Source organism: Cupressus sempervirens, chromosome 4 (genome assembly GCF_028749045.1).
Source record: "Cupressus sempervirens isolate cs-2001-9-10 chromosome 4, ASM2874904v1, whole genome shotgun sequence".
In the NCBI taxonomy this organism is placed as follows: Eukaryota; Viridiplantae; Streptophyta; class Pinopsida; order Cupressales; family Cupressaceae; genus Cupressus; species Cupressus sempervirens.
Window position 1 is genome coordinate 373706677 of NC_143121.1, and position 18376 is coordinate 373725052.

Genomic DNA, 18376 nt, shown 5'->3' on the forward strand with positions numbered 1-18376 from the left:
TAATGTGGTATTCTATCACCATTTTTCTCAATCTTGCCACTTCTATCTTATTTCGAATGATTGAACATCCTTATGGTTTCATTTTCCCTGATAGAGGTCACAAGGAGTATTCAAGTCCATCTATCCTAAGCCTGATGCCAATCCCCTTTGTCCCCCTTTTCCCCCATGGGACTCTTCAGTCATATACCATGATGTGAAATGGTTAGAATGTGACACCATGACTGTTCCCTACTTATAAACCCTCATTTCCCAACATTTACAATAAAATTCTCCATCAACATATGCCACCTAATAATATATGACCTAGAAGATGACTCCATCAAAATTCCCTCACTATGGCTAGCCTTAAGTATCAATCAGTACATAAAGAATTCAATATTATGCATGTATTATGTATATGTGATAATCAGTTATCAACAACATATCCTAATCAATAATGAGTAGATATAGACAATATCTATCATGCTCTACTAAGAAGTCATAACAACAATGCATCATCAGTCAGAGTTGTCCAATTATAAGTGATACTTATCAAGCCATGTATAAGGAACTCATTCCAAAGACCACAGTATCTGGTTAAATCTGCAGTGTATTATATATCAGTAATACCAAATCTGTTTACTTCCCTTGTGATTCGATATTCTTCTTGCTTTTAAACCATTGATATACTTCATAGTGGCCCTAGATTTGATCTGTTACAAGTCTGATCAAGTTTGTATGTACTGCTCACAGTGATCTTCCCTTGGTCCGTACTAATGTGTTTATATTATTTGCTGCAGATACTTAAATCTGTCTTCTTTCATTGAATTCCTTATCTCCTCTTTGATACCCTTCATCAGTGAAGTTCTTTGGTTTTATGTCAACTTTGAGTATAGGGAGTGACACCCTTTCATTTGTTAGATGCCCTTATGAAATGATCATACCCTTTGGTTATGAAAAGATACATATGTTGGACAACAACTGCTACTCCTTTTTATTTAATCTTCACCTATCTTTCGCTTCTCAAATCTTTCTTTACTGCTTTTTAAATCAACAATCTTATTTTCTTCTTTCCTTCTCAATTCTCATTTCAGATACCCCCTTCTCATTTGGATCTGCTCTAGATATCCTCTACTCCCCCTCCTCTATTCCATTTGATTATTTCCCCTTTATATCATTTGTGAGTAATTTTCACACCTCTTCACCATGTGTGCCCATTGCAATGGTCACACCCTTTCACAATTACCACCCTTCAAAAGGGTCACAACCCTTCACATATTGAAAGTCACTTCATTATTTTCTTCCCTCTCACTTCTTCCCTTGATCCTTTCTTAATTCTTGTGCCCCACTCTTTCTCCTTCCCCCCATTTTTTCTCATTTGTAGATTTGCAAATGTATGTCTGATATAAAATCTTACTCCCCTCAAATTCACTCTACAATTTCTTAATATATTTTCTCAAGTGTGGTGTCTCTTCAGTGTTTTAATTGCTCCTTAACTAATCTTGATTGCTTCTCTTTATTTGTAATTCATATTTATTTCTGAATTCCTATTCCAGTCCGATTATTCTGTATTTCATTTTTCAATCTTCCTTGCTCCATTCATGTCCCTTTTCAATTGAAATCTTCTCCCTTTTATATCTCTGGTTGAGGGCGTCATAACTCTTCACTACATGCCCCTTGACCTTTCATTAAACTTAACTAACTTGTAATTAAATTTTATTATTAAATAATATTATAGTTAAAAATTGTTAATTATTGTTTGTTATTATTTTCTATTTCAGAAAGGGGACATTACATAACATTCAACTTGTTTTAATTATTTTCATTTGTTGGATTTAGTCTTATCCTTTTTCTGATTTCTGCCTCTATTTCACAAACTTTTTGCCTGGACTATCACTTTGATACAATCCTTAGGATACTAGGCTAATTAATACAAACATTTGTAGAAATAAAGTAAGGACATTGCACAAAATAATACAGAGACATGTAAAATTCTAGAAGCAGTTGCAATAGCCACAATCTTAAATGCTTGAGCCAAATTGAGATCACACAAATGATGAGGTCCAACAAAACATTTATATCTCCCTTACAATCAGGTTGAAGAACCATATAACCCCTAATTAATCCACCTATTTAAATTTAGAAACTTATACAGGACCAAGGCAGAGGGTTCGTTATGCATAAGTTACACAACTTCCTCCATTCCTAGCCTAACATATGTTATAAAATATAAACAACTAAGAGTGCAAGTTGCAACAAACAGAAGTAACTGATAGGAAATTGAGTTCAGCTTGTAACTTGGATGAAAATATCTTTACTGCAGAACATATCCAAAAGATAGTAACTGGCTCATCTCCCCCACAAATTATGACAAATTTAAAATGCCAATTTTGTACAAGCATGATTTGATTTCTCATCATGGAAGAAACAATAGCCATCCAAAGACTGGGTTTGAAAGACCATTGGTTTTTAGATAGTTTGGCTATACCTTTGCCATCACATGGAAATTGATAATTTAATAGACCGTTTCTCTTTCTTCTCATGTTTATCATTTTTCCATCTAAACTATATTTTTTATTAAGGATAAAAGTTGAAAAGTGGCATGGTACTTGATTCATTCCAATTCTTTGTTCTTTAGCAGAGCAACACAGAAATGCCTTTAACAACAAAGAGCTTGTTATTTAATTGAAATGATGAATTACCTGGCTAGATCTTACAATATATTTTAAGTTGTAAAAATATCTCCATTTTGCCACATTCCATGGATGTCAGTTACTTCAAAAAGAGATTGTTCCCTTTTGCAAACCACTTGTAATTCTTAGGAGTAACTTAATGTCATTGGGCTTTAACCCACATCATTTTTCATTTTATCCTTCCCAGTCTTATGTTATATGGAAAGTATGTATTATTCATTTGTAATAAAATTGAACTCATTTTGTAAGTAAAACATGATGTATAAATTTAATGCGATGTTTGATGCATCAGATTCTTAGCTGTGTATTTTATTCAATTTTTGTAATCATCTTAAAACAAATGTGCAGATTGTAGTTCCAGTTCCCCAGTATCCACTTTATTCAGCAACAATCTCACTATCTGGTGGTACCTTTATTCCATATTACCTGGAAGAGTCTGCAAACTGGGGTCTTGACATTGGTCATATTAGACAGTCGATTTTGGACGCTCGTCAAAAAGGAATAACTGTAAGTTTTTACTACATCAACAATATGTGGCCAAGTTGTGATGTGTATCGCTATCTTGTGGAGAAATATTTCAAATTGTTTTTCCAACATGGCATTAACCGAGGTTTCCAAGGTAGACAGGAAAACAAGAGTAAAAACAAGAACCTTGTTTTTCTCAATTGGACAATGAGATGATGTGTACCCATAGCACAAAAGTATAGACACAAGAATAAGGCCTCCAATCCATCATTGGATGTAGTTCTGTTACATATCTACTCAGGATGAAGATCCTCACTTGAAATGCTTTCCAGAAATGCATTCTCCACATCTGGCCTGGTCTTTTCGTTCACTTCAAATGTATCTTTAGAGCAGTCAATCCTCTGTGGAAGCATCCAACGCACTTCTGACCAGTCCCATTAACTGCTGCATATAATTATATTTAGTTTGAGCATCCTTCTATTTTCTACCCTTTATTTTTTCTTGGGAGTAATTTAATGCCTTAAAAAAGAGGTGGAGTTCCCACTGCAAGAAGACAGAAATCTAATAAGCAACTGTTTCACTGCTTAAGAAATATCCACTTACGATTTTAAATATCAATACACATTTATTGTCACCCTATTGAGTACTCTTCATGGGCATAGTAAAATTAAGTTTGAACATTTTTTTATCATTTTAAATATGCTAAACTATGGTAATTCCAGGTTCGAGCCATGGTGATAATAAATCCAGGAAATCCAACTGGTCAGTGTCTAAGCTATGCCAATATTAAGGAACTGTTAGAATTTTGTTACCTAGAGAATCTGGTGGTATTAGCAGATGAAGTCTATCAACAGAATATTTATCAGGATGAGCGGCCATTCATAAGTGCAAAGAAGGTATGACTTATATTCTCATTTTGCAGGTTGGATTATCAAAACCGTTGTAAGCACAGTATTACTCATTTTTTCTTATGATTTTACAATTTTACACTTTTTGTTTGCAGGTATTAATGGGTATGGGCTTACCATTCAGCAAAGATGTCCAAATTTTTTCATTTCATACTGTGTCAAAAGGATACTGGGGTGAGTGTGGGCAACGTGCAGGCTATTTTGAAATGACAAATATTCCTCCGAAGGTGTGACTAAAATTACCCAACATTTATTCATGCATAAAAAGCCCAATTTACTATCTATTTTAGAATTTCTAGCATTGTTAGTGTCGTGATTATCTAAAAATCAAGTAGACATCAAAACAAAGATTTAAAATCATCTCTAACATTCAACAAAGTCCAAACGTTTTTCATAGAATGCTAGTTTCAATATTCAATAAGTATAGTTGTCAAGGAAACAAAGCATCAGAAATATGAATGGTTTTATAAAAACAAATAAAATTCTTAACAATCAAATTAGTTGGGAGGTGCAACCTTAGCTGAAGATGCTGAAAAATTGATAATATCTGAATTTGGATTTAAGTCATTAAAACCAATGTTGATGGGAGTGTCACCTTTCCTGTTGCATGTGTTATTCTGGACTTCTCAGTATACATTAGCTGCTTCTAGTAATGGCGGATCCATTTAGATTGCAGGCTGGCACTTTAGAAATTAAACACATGGACATAAAATGGAGAAGAAATGGAAGATGAGATAGTAGGCATATGAAGAAACAATCAACTAAAACAAAAGTTTGAGGCAGAACTTTCTTTTTTTAACAAATTTAATCTCATAGAAGCAAGTAAGGATCAAGTTAAAGGTGAGGAAGAAAGTGGAAAAATAGAAATCTGCTCTGACAGAAAACAGTAGGCAAGCTCAAGGTTTAGATGTTTTCGGATAGGATTCTTGCTCTTGCTTGTCTAAATCTACAAAGAAGAGAAGAGAAGAACACAGTGATCAATGGTAATGTTCTGACTTCTGAGATATCAATTCTTTTGAGGAAGAGCTGACATACCATCTTTTACATTATAAAATTTGTCAGAAACAATGTAATCTAATGTGCATGAAGAGATTACATACAAAAACTAGTCACATTGAGAAGGAACAATATCACATATTCCACTATAAATTGAAAAACTCAAACCAAATGAGATGCCATCATTAGGAATTGTACATGAGGAGGCCTACTAATGGTTTTTGAAAATTTAAGGAATTTAATGGAAAAGCTTTTAAAAAATTAACTGATTTATGAATCACAGAGATTAAAACAGATTTAATCAAAAAAATCAACATTACTTCTTTCAATGTTTCCATAGCTAGCCTTCTATCTTCCTCTTACTATGAAGTATAGTATTAACTTTAAAGGCAAAATATTTGAGTATCATATCTAGTGTGTTCTATGTTCTGATCTTGTTAGGTAATGGGGGTACATAAAGTTTGGATGATATGAAGTTGGGGAACTATGGCAGCATTTTCTTTAAAAATGGTCAAACAATTGGTGTAATATGTTCTCTATTTGTCAAAAATTATGGTCATTTCTCTCGAAAATTCAACAATAGTTGTCTTACATATCCATTCCTGCTCCACCAATTTCTCCACACCCCACTACCCCGATTCTTGCATCCTATACCCACCCTTATTGTTGTACACAGGGACACAGAGAGATGTTCTCAAGCTTTACCCTTTCCCCTGTATTGCATAATTTGAGAGATGAATCTGTAAAATGCGTCCAAACTAGCTCCAATGTCCTAATGGCATTTGTTCATCACAGCTACAAGTATATATGGCATTCCTAATACGTTTTTTTCAAAGAAAACAAATAATAAAGACTTACATTAATTATCAGATCTGGTCTTGAGCTCCTTCCGTGGCTAACCGAGGAAGCAATGATCTCCTCCATTTGTTCAAATCTGCTGCCACTTGCTGAACACCTATCGAAGGACAGATTTAGTATGCTTCTACAAAAGTGTGCACAAAAGGTTGTGGTCAAATGAAATTTTCCAGATAGTTGAATGATGCATTCACCCCATATGATCCACTTTACCTTGGAAGCAGCAGAATGAAGACGGGAAGTTCTAAATACCTTTGTGACATATGTTTGTCTCCATTTGAGATTTATTTGTACACATTACACTTTTTAGCAATTGTGTTTTCTTTTCTAGAGAACATGCTTAGATAATAATGTCAACGTTTGGAGATCAAGAAAGATCACTTTAAGACACTGATAATTGACTAAATGTAAACATCATTTGGCCAAGAAAAATGAGTTATAAGGCATATATCACATATAATATTCAAAACTGGACATGTAAATGAAAATTGGTAGCTTCACATCTGTTAGTCCAGGGTGATATTGAAAATGTATTAATTGTATTTTTGTATTCTAGAATGAAGAAGTCCAGAGGTTTTATTTAATGGCTTCAGTCGTTTGCCAATCAAAAACAAAAATGTCCAACTTTTTATTTGTTATGGAAGTTCTTATTTAAGCATTATTGTGATATTTATGACTTTCATTGGGTATTTTTTGAACAGGTAGTTGATGAGATATACAAAGTGGCATCAATATCATTAAGCCCTAATGTACCGGGGCAAGTATTGGTGAGCTTAAAACTTTAGTAATTTATATGATAAATTTGTTACTGCATTTATGCATTGTCTTACTCAAAATGGTTTGTCAATATTAGTATCATGTTGATAATTTGGGAAATTCTAATTTACTAAGATATATAAAATAATACCTGAGTTGTGAAGATTATTAATTAAGCAAAGGGTGTTTTTTTATGGTTTCGGCCTCTTTTAGAGATTCCTTCTGACTTCATTTTGAATGTCCCTGATACTTTCAGCTAGCATTGATGGTTAACCCACCAAAGCCTAGTGATACCTCGTATGCAAAATTCATTTCAGAAAGGTATGATTTAGCACTTTTGTTTGTCTTGCATTCACATTTTCTTGAATAATTGTTTCAGATGGTGAATGTTTTAGTACTTTCACAGGTTTTTAAAATATTTTCATTATAGCAAAATATCTAGAACAATCTAATCATCTTTATTTTCATTTGTCTGGCCCGTTACTTAGGGAGGTTATGATTGGGACTGCAATACACAATAGAAGTTTGTAGGTAGATTTGTTTTCACAAAGGAATGTGCTTATATTCTGGTTGTTCATAGTTCTCATTAGAATTTAAGAAAATGTTGATAAGTGAAACAGAATCCAGCAATCATATCATTTTAGAGATGTAATGTGCAGTAAAGCAACGTCTAAGAAGTGACACCTCTGATTCTATGGGACCTTAAGCAAAGATATTTCATTGTGAAGAATCCTCAAGTACTTCAACAAAGTAGAGGGCTTATAAATCATGACCAATAAACTCTCCTATTGAAACAGTAATATCTTCCCAATATACTTTCATAATTAATAGGGCTTTGCGTACATTGACTTATTTCATAATCTCTCATAGCACAAGGGAAACACTATTCTACAAGGGGATTTAAGAATATAAGTTGATCTTGCTAAGTTGGTAGCAATGACTGACTTGTACAAGAGAAGGTTAAGTATAATAGATATGATTCACAAATGGTTAGAGACATCTGATGTGCTAAATCAAAGCTTATTATTTCCATTTTAGATTGATTGACAAACATAGCATAAATCTTAATTTCTAGAGTACAGATATAAATATAGATACAAGATGTGAAAATTTCAGCACCCCTTCTAGAACCGTATTGTATAGGGAAAATAACCCATCAACACCTACAAACCAAAATTGAAATACTGAAACTGAGAAATTCTGATTTAGGAAAAACAACCCACAAATGCAATGCTTTAAATTTTTGTTCTGATAAAAATCAGGGTGGCTCATCCATTTGAGTAAACTTTTCTAATTGCAATCATCAGGAGATGAGGCTACTTGGAGACAACTACCAATACCATGGCTAAGGTTTGAAATAGGAGATGGGGCTAGATGGAGGTGCCATTTTTTAATAAAACTTAACAGATTCCCAGAATCATGGCATAGAACTTTAAAAACAAGAATAGTAAATCTGTCACACAAGAACAGTAAATAGTAAAGGAAAATCCTCTTTAAACCATTACAATTACAGAAAAACAGTCATAAAACTATTTGTGTCTGTAGATGGCAGTGTTGCTACACCTGGAAAAAAACATAGTAGTTAGTAAATAATTAATTGGCTGTGTAATGGTAATTACTTCCAAGTGGTTGTGTGTGTTTGTCAATGGTTGGTACTCAACCAACCATCTAATTCTATATTTTTAATATTTTACCTTGAGAGAGAGCATTGTCATATTGTATACATTACACTTGAGAAATAAAACAGACGATCTTTTTGCTATGTCATTGTGATTGTACTTTCTTCTGATATTGCTTATCGTAGTTTCCTTGTGCAATATTTTCTCTGCGTAATCAAGTTAGTCCCAACGGCTAAGTCACCGATGCATCCGGGTAAGTGCTCGAAGCAAAAGCAGAAGGGGGCGGATGTCGGATGCATTTGGATGCCCTGTGGAGGCTTCTCGTAAGCCTATGGCTGGTTTCTGGAAAGTCTCCATAGGGCATCCGGACGCACCCACGGGCCTAGTGCCCATAAAACATTACAAATTTTCCAAACAACTTAAGTGATATTATTTGAATGTTCTCTAATTTGTTTTTTTAGGTCTTCCTTTGTAAGGAAACCCTGGAATGACTCTAAAGGTGAATGTTGAAGCATTCACAAGTCATTTTGTAACTTTGTTTGCAGCTTCTTCTCATTTGGTCTCCATTTTGCATTGTGTGTAATGATCCCATGTTTTAGCCTTCACGTTCTCCAAAGTCTAAGTGGAGGATAAGAAAATTAAAGTCATTAAATTAAAATTAAAAGGTGACTTTGTATTAATAGTTTCTAGGGTATGTATTAATTATTGGAAGGACGCAAGCCTCTCGTGATTTAATTAATTATTGCTAGGGAGGGATTTCTAGAGAATGCATTAATTATTGGAAGGAGGAAGCTTCTAGCTCTTGCAATTAATTAATGTTTTAGTTCCTTCCAGAAGGATGAAGAAAAGGATAAATAGGGCTGAAAGTCTCATTGTTAATCATCGAATTATTGTATCGGATGATTATGACTTGCATTTGATAAGAGCTTGGATGTGTGAATCACACTCTTTTTTGGCAATAGGGGACGTTCATTCTCTGTTGTAACATTCTAGACGTCATTCCCTTAGGGTTTGGCCTTTGGAATACATCTCTTTGTACTTGATTGCAGCATTTTTTAGAATTAATATAATTTCAGCAGTTGATTCAGCTTTTGGGTGTTCCTGGGTGTCCATTACAGTGGTATCAGAGCTATAAGTCCATTACAGTAGTATCAGAGATATAAGTCCATTACAGTGGTATTAGAGCTATAAGTCCATTACAGTGGTATCAGAGCTATAAGTCCATTACAGTGGTATCACAGTTGTTTCTAGGGTATCCATTACAGTGGTATCAGAGCTATTAGTTCTGCCATCCTGTGGAGTTCTTATAGGGAATTTGGAACAGCGAGATAAAAGGAAAAGAGTTTGACAAAATGTATACCAGTCCAGATCAAGAAAATGCAATGCTTAGGTTACTTAGTTCATTAGAGGAGGGGCAGCAGATGCAACAGGAGCATAATAGGCGAATGGATATGATGTTGCAACTTATGGCTAGACAGATGGGCATCAATATTGAAGATTTGTATATTGCTCCAGTGCAAAAAGAAGTTGTTTCATCAGGTGGGATCGAGACACATATAGAGCCACCTAGCTATGATAATGGTGATATGGAGTCCATCGATGTGGGATTAGAAGAATGCAAGGATACTATCATATCAGCAGCCACTTCTATGTCAATTGAACCATCCAACGAGGAGTTTGGCAGTATGCATGCAGTTGTAGATGCGTACTCTGATGATAGTACACTTGTTATTGCTAATGAGGTGAGCAATATAGTGACAGAGTCATATTATACTATCGATCAACAAAGTGTTAATGTTCACTCTTGGGATAGTACTATGTTCAACATGGATACAACATTGTCTTATGACAATCTAATGTTTGAGGCTGATGTTGATCATTCACCTGAGTGGAGTTGGGCTCAGTTTTCACCATCTACAAAGATTCAGTTTTGTGTTGTAGCAGTTGGGAGGAAGAGGTTTCATAGCTCTTCTATGGAGCCGCCTTCTGGTGACATTGAGACTTATACTTCATTAGCACAAGTTTTGGGAGCTAACTTGCAGGACATGTGGTTGGTCGTAATGATATTCATTTGTAGTTTGTTTAATATGGATATCACATATTACTTCAATTGGGATCTAGGTGGAGGTTGGAGTTCATTATGTTACTTAATTGCTTGAGGACAAGCAATTTCAAGGAGGGTGGATTTGTAATGATCCCATGTTTTAGCCTTCACGTTCTCCAAAGTCTAAGTGGAGGATAAGAAAATTAAAGTCATTCAATTAAAATTAAAAGGTGACTTTGTATTAATAGTTTCTAGGGTATGTATTAATTATTGGAAGGACGGAAGCCTCTCGTGATTTAATTAATTATTGCTAGGGAGGGATTTCTAGAGAATGCATTAATTATTGGAAAGAGGAAGCTTCTAGCTCTTGCAATTAATTAATGTTTTAGTTCCTTCTAGAAGGATGAAGAAAAGGATAAATAGGGTTGAAAGTCTCATTGCTAATCATCGAATTATTGTATCGGATGATTATGACTTGCATTTGATAAGAGCTTGGATGTGTGAATCACACTCTTTTTTGGCAATAGGGGACGTTCATTCTCTATTGTAACATTCTAGACGTCATTCCCTTAGAGTTTGGCCTTTGGAATACATCTCTTTGTACTTGATTGTAGCATTTTTTAGAATTAATATAATTTCAGCAGTTGATTCAGCTTTTGGGCATTCCTGGGTGTCCATTACATTGTGAAGGCAAGTTAAGCATTTAAGGTAAGTGTTTGATCCCATTCTTGGTTATTTTGATGATTTATTTTGAGTTTTTGATGATTTTTTTCAAAATTTTGAAGTTTTTTTTCAATTTTTGTTTAGAGAAATAACGAAGCAAGTTTGGGTATCTATTTTAGTAACTTTTTTCATTTCTTTACTCTTTTTCGTTTGATGTTCATTGTTGTTTTCCTAATTAAAATTTATTTATTTTCTTATTATAGGTTGCAAAAACCTAGATTTTAGTTTGCAAGAATGTCCGCTAGTGGTAGCCAACAAAGTTTAGTGGGAGGGCGAGGAGAGAAACAGACTGATAAGTTCAAAGTTGATATAGGATCTCCTTTGTGGAGACATACAACAAGGATATCACAGGTTTCAGAAGATGGCTTATACTATTGGAAGTACAATTATTGTAAAAGTAACAAAGGAGAACCTTTCAATAGCTCAGATTCTCAGGTGAAGATTGATGTTATGATCCCTACTAGCAAAGGATGTGGAATGTGCAAAGGAAAAAATGGTACTGGAATGACCAATGCAAAAATTGTTTCATTTGTAAGACAACTAGAAGTAGTTGATGCATTGGTTAAAAGATACAAAAAATCTACTATCAACCTCCATCCTCAAATAGCAAGATGCATTCATCCACTAAACCAATTGTATCCTCCCAACACCCATTCTTGCAAGTACCTGTACTAGGAGAGGTTGAGGAAGTGGGAATCTAAACCTGAAAAAGAAGCTCATTGCACACCACATTTAAAATGGAGTCAAGAGACTATGTTGATGAAGCTATTGCACATTGCCTCTATGTGAATGGGTTTCCTTTCAACTTGGTGAGATCACCATTTTGGAAGGAAATGGTGGCAGTAGTCAAAGAAGCACCAACTGATTACGCAAGCGTGGGGTATGAAAAGGTGTGTATGACTCTATTGCAACAAGAGAAGACACATATAGAGAGACCTTTAACCAATCAAAAAATCTTGGAAACTTCAGGTCTAACTATCGTGTCAGATAGATGGAAGGAGACAAGAAACTGACCACTAATTAATGTGATTGCAGTGTCCCCCGAAGGGGCAATGTTTTTGAAGGCTATTCATTGTCAGTGAGAACTAAAGGATTCCCAATTGATTTCTAGAATTCTCATTGAGGCCATCAAGATGGTGGGTAGTGAGAAAGTAGTATAGGTGGTCAAAGACAATGCCAAAAATTGCAAGGGTGCGGGTTCTTTGGTTGAGAGTCAGTATGACCATAATTTATGGACCCCATGCGCTATGCACCATACACTCCCTTAACTTAGTCATGCAGAAGATTGGCACCCAATATATCAAGTGAAGAAAATATACCAAGAAGGGGAGGAGATACAAATGTTTGTGACAAACCAACACATGTTACAATCCATTTTTAGAGCATACTCCAAATTGGAGTTTCTGAAGGTAAATTAATTTTTTGAAATTACTAAATTTCATGGATTTGTAATTTAGTTAAAATTTATAATTTTATTGTCAATTGACATATTGTTAACTTGCTTACCTTGTTGAAAACTATTTTGCATCTCATACAATTTTTATTAGATGACTCAAGGTAAAAGATGCATTGAGTCAATTGGTCACCTCTAATCAATGGGGCATATGGAAGGCCTCAAATTCAAAAAGAGCCCAAAGGGTTAGGGATTTGGTATTGGATGATAGTTGGTGAGCTCGTGTCGTATATGTATTGGATTTCACTGAGCCCATCATGACTATACTCTTCTTTTCTAATACAGATACACCTTGCTAGGGGAATGTGAATGATGGCATGGACACCATGGTTGAGAATGTAAAACATTCTATACAAGCACATTAGAGTGACCCCACACAAAGCGAAGCCTTATGCAATCAAGTGGAAGCAACCATCCACCATCGCTGGGAGAAGATGACTACCCCATCACACCTCCTTGCATATGCCTTATCTCCTAGGTACTATAGTGAGGAGGTATCTGGTATGCCAGGTAGAGTTGTACCAGTTGCACCATTTGCATATGAGGAGGTTGTTGAGGGGTTCCACAAAGATCTTACAAGACTCTTCCCCACTAGAAGAAATGCATGAAAAAGTGAGGCTAGAATTGGGGTTGTTTGCATCAAGATCAAAGAATTCTCCATTTGCAGTAAATGACCAAAATGGAATAGGAGTTATCACACGGTGGTACATGTATGGTCAACCTTTCAAGAATCAACCTCTTGCAATCAAGGTCCTATCACAAGCACATTTTTAATTATTTTTTGTTTTGAACTTTTATGTTTACCACTTGCATTCTAGAATTTAGTGTTTCACACATTCTTTAAAATTAATTTGCTTCTCATTTGTACATTTTGTGACCACCATTTAGGTTGCTAGTTCTTCTGTTGCCTAAAGGAATTGGAGCAAATACTCCTTTATTCATTAGTAAAGCACAACCGATTGGGCTCCAAGAAAGATAAGGACTTGGTCTTTGTGCACACCAACTTGCGTATTTTGTAATGTAAAAATGATCATTACAAGGGACAAAAAAGCTTTGGGATGTAGCCCCGAGTGTGCAGATTTGGATGCAACACTTCATGATCTTAATACACTCGGAGATGGTGTTGATGATGATAGCATGACAAGCGGTGCATCTAGCATAAGTGGAACAATTTTTGGTTCAAATAATCTTTTAGCAGTTGGAAATGATGATAAGGTGGATTTTCTTGCGAATCCTTATGATTTAGACTCTGATGCATATTAGTTGATTGAATCTTCAATCATGAACTAAGTTTTTATTTTGTTGGAATCTTGAATGTGACCAATTAGAACTTATTAACTTATTGTCTAAACTCTAATGTTGAAAAAGTGCATACAATATGAATTTTGATAAAGGATGAAGTATCATAGTCATACTATCCAATGATTTCTTTTGTATATTTCTTGCATTTCTTTGCATATTATATATCTATATCTATATCTATATATGCTTCCTTCTACATCCACATCAAAAAAAAAATTCCCCACATCCCATGTCCCCACTTTGCAAATCCACATCCGAATTGTTAACTTAGCCCAATGGTAGTAAACAGTATCCCTTTCAAAAAGTCTACACTATCAGTAGACCCAATCACTAAAATTTCATTTGGAATTTAGTTGCTCACAGTTCACCCTAACACCTGAGTACCAAAATAAAAGGCATTTGCAGTGCACCAAGACCACATTCTAGATGACAACAACAAATTGATCAACTATGGTAATAAAAGGGTGTTTTGGATGAGTCTAGTGTTGTTCTAACACAATGCACAAAAAGCATGATAGACTTGGTTTGGATTACTCTTCCAAATGGTTGGTTGTCCTTTAGATTTATTTGAGAGAACAACAAGCTTTAACAACAAGCTTTAACAATAGATACAAGAGCCCACTAATGAAGACAATATCATAGCATGATTTTCATAATGTGGTATTCTAATTCTCATTGTGCCATGCCCCCAGTTACTACAGAAGTAGAGGTTAATCCTCAAGGCCAAAGGCCACTGAATAATCTAAATAATAATGAAATGATTATTGAGCCAACTCCCTGGAACAATTATTATTATAAATAACTACCTTGGTTGAATTTAAATAAATTGTAATGTCCCCTTTTTGGGGACATTAGAAAATTACAAGTCTGACTTTTAAAATAATTAAAAGTGACTTTGGAGTTATATTAAAATTGTTCAAAAAGTCTCTTTTAATTATAAAGGGGAAAAGGTGACAAAAGGGAGATAAGACAAAAGACATAATGAGAATCTGAGGAGTCACTCTTGAGCATTTGAAGAGGAAGTCTCATTCGTTTTGAGGGGGCTTGGTTTGTCATCTTGGAATTAGATTTTGAGTTTCTCTTGGAAAAATATTGGGAGAGCTTTCAGCTTTCTATTCGGAACCTGAGGATAAAAACCTCCAGGTTGAGCTCCTGAGATTGGACACCAACTCAGTTCAGCATTAGAGGTGGATTCACATCAGAGTCCACTTTCTGGTTACAAGTTCCTTTCTATATGTCTCCAATCTGACTATTGTTACAGTTTGTAAGATTGGACACTCTATGCACGTTGTTGTATTGCTGATTAATAATACAATAAAAAATCTGAAGTTGGTTTACAAGGCAATAACAAACTCTGAGATATTTTGCATGAGTATTATACTGTTTTTTTGCTGGTTATGTTGCATTATATATCTGTTTGTAATCTGAAAATTTCTGTGAAAGGAAATTGCGGAAAAATATCCTTTTGGATATTACATAAATGAATAAAATAAACCAGATTTGGCCAACTGCCCTTGCATTCCAGACAAAGCCATATAAATGGAATTGTCCAAGTATATGAAAAGAGATAGCATTTAAAAAGGCAAAAGTAGTGATCGAATAAGGAATATTAAGACAATGAACATAAGCTGTTATTATAAATAATTTGATTTAAGGTAGCTATCTGACATAAGTAAAACAACAATTAAAATAAACAAAGGTGTGTGGAAGAAACACCACTCTTGAGGAACTGCCTAAGGGACAGAACCCTTCAGCACGTTAAGGAGATATTTAAGTTAGAGAAATAATCATTACAAGAGGCCATCGAAGCATTCAGACATCAATTTATTCTGACAGAAATCATTTGACAGAAGACAGAATGACATTCAAGCAAGGAGATAACTTCCAGATCAAGCACAGAATGACAAAAGACATCTAATCAATTCAGGACAGCTATTAACAGCATTATTTATTTAGTACAATTTCCAATTGTATTTGTTCTCTTCCTTGGGGTGTCATAACAACATGTTATTAGCAATATTTCTTAGGCGGTGATAATCTCAATCTTTAGGCGGACATAACCTTATTCCAGCAGTAATCTCAATTTTCAGGCAGTGATAGCTTTATTAATTCTTTTTCCCTTTTTGCTCAGAAACACTTCCTACCATAAGAATTGTGTGTTGTTTCCAGGTTGTTGGACAAGGACATCTTTTTTGAGCAATGGGGTTCTTATATCAAATCATTCTACATCTTTTTTGAGTGATGGGGTTATTACATCATATCATTCTAAGTGACTTTTACTTCAAAGCAATTTAAGTTGGTGCTCAATACCAATGGTGTCTATATGACACGTTCATTATGTTAGAACTACGCAACACATTAAACATGCTTCCAAGGATCACTTCACATCAGCTTACCTGTCCAAGAGACAAACTGTCACACCCACAGGAAGGTCAAACAACATCAATTACTAAAAACAATCCAATGTTGTAGGGAAGAATTTTGTTTGATTAGGATTTTGAAATAGCTATTTTTTATAATTTATTAAGAATCCAGTATGGATCCCATTTAGGAAGTACACGAACTCAAATTTTTGTAGAATATTGAGAGTTTATTGGTCCACATTTTGTCATTCTTTGTTCCTTGTACCTTTTCTGCTTCATGGACATTGCTTGAATGCATACTATCTTCCAAAAGGTAAACATTCCGTGGGACCATTATTTCAAATTTTATTGTTTCTTTTAGGACTTTTCAATTATTGCAGACTCAAATCACTAGAATTAAATAAGTTCTTGATACAAGTCTGATTCAGTAACTTGTACTTCGCATGCACCCAGACGTTTTCCAAACACAGTGATGTAAAAGAAAAAGGTCCATATCTTAGAAGGGACTTCATTGTTTCTTCCACCTCTGAAGTAATTAAGCTTACATTGACTTGTCACACCCTACTTTCACATGTATTTTCAGCAGTTATTGATCGATGATAATTTAACAATGGCTTTATTTAATGCATACAGCCAAGGAATCCTAGAGTCAATGAGGAGAAGAGCCCACATAATGACTGATGGATTTAATAGTTGTCGGAATGTGCAGTGCAATTTCACTGAAGGTTAGTATGTAACTATCAGTTGGGAAACTATAACAGCTGCTGAAGAATTTAGAACATGTGTTGTTACTAATATTACATTACGGATATTTGATCTAGGGGCTATGTATTCATTCCCAAAATTGAAGCTACCACCCAAAGCCATAGAAGCTGCAAAAGAAGCTGGAAAAGATCCAGATGTATTTTACTGTCTCAATTTACTAGATGCCACAGGAATTTCTACTGTGCCTGGATCAGGATTTGGTCAAAAGGAAGGGTAATATATCTTAATTTTAAACCTTATCTGCCAGCATTGTACAATTATTTTTACTTTGTGTGTCTTCAAAATCCCATCATGGCTTAAAGGTTAGCCTGCATTATTCGGTGTTTGTACAGGGTTTTCCACTTAAGAACAACAATTTTACCAGCTGAAGAAGATATTCTTGAAGTAATGGCCAGTTTTAAGAAATTTAATGATGACTTCATGACCAAATATGAAGCCTAGAGTTATTGTAACATGCTATCTTTGAATTCTACAATTTCTTCTCTTAATTTATTACTGTTGGTATGGCCTTCTGATAAATTGTCTGAGAAATGTTAATAAGTTGACCCATAATTGTTATTTGATTGTTTACATATTGAAGAGTATTCTTAATCTTTATCCATTATAATTTACTCAGCCTCATTGGATTTTTCTGAAAACGCACATTATTTCTGTAAAGGCTACATTACATCATTTTGAAAATTTGGAGGATAAATTGCGTAAATGAATTGTATGTGAGCTACACCAATCTTTTTAATGTTTTGATCAGCGATCAGCAACGTCAGATGTAAATTCTAACTAGTTAACTTCATGAATTCATCTAAGACATTTATTTGGGAGATCAAATGGACAAATTACATGCTTGTTAAATTAGTAATTCTGCATATTTTGATGAATTGTGATGATATTTTTATAGTTTTCTGTTGGATAAATCCTATGAGACAATAGTGTGTGTGTATATATATATATATATACTTTAACACACACACATATATAGTATAATATAATATAAATATTATGTAATGCTGAAGAAATTAAATATGTATGTATGTATATAATTATATATATACAATCATAAATAATTGTCATTATATTAATGACATAATTATGAATAGACATGTCCCATGAAGGGATGTGTCTTTCCTTGGCTTGTCGTCAATATAAATGCAAGAGAGATCATACTTTAATATGGTTTCAGGGCCAGGCTGCAAATGTAAGAAAGGAGAGAATAAGACTTGAAGGGATGCAGTCAGCAACAAATGATACTCCAGGCAGTAATAGAAAATCATAAAAGTGACACATTTACTGAAGAGAATAACAGAGATGCATATTGATTGTAGAAGATAATAGAGTTATTGCTGCATATGTATATCGAAGAGGATAGTGCATAGATCGTAGACCACAAAATTTTTGTAGAGAATAACATACGCATATTGCAGAAGAAATTGATACTCATTGAAGACAATATACCAATCA

The 18376-nt window shown here is 34.4% G+C and overlaps 1 protein-coding gene across 2 annotated transcripts in view; it reads left to right on the top strand.

The window, feature by feature from the left end:
* LOC149561630 (glutamate--glyoxylate aminotransferase 2-like) overlaps positions 1-17528 on the top strand; it is a 108582-nt gene extending 91054 nt beyond the window's left edge. For both annotated transcript variants that reach the window (XM_089825212.1, XM_089825211.1), the window contains exons 7-14: positions 3021-3179; positions 3860-4033; positions 4141-4272; positions 6598-6663; positions 6909-6973; positions 16790-16881; positions 16978-17134; positions 17254-17528. In XM_089825212.1, coding sequence (XP_089681338.1) covers positions 3021-3179; positions 3860-4033; positions 4141-4272; positions 6598-6663; positions 6909-6973; positions 16790-16881; positions 16978-17134; positions 17254-17362 — 954 coding nt within the window. In that variant the 3' untranslated portion in view covers positions 17363-17528. The remainder of the gene's footprint in view (positions 1-3020; positions 3180-3859; positions 4034-4140; positions 4273-6597; positions 6664-6908; positions 6974-16789; positions 16882-16977; positions 17135-17253) is intronic.
* The last annotated feature ends 848 nt before the right edge of the window (positions 17529-18376 follow it).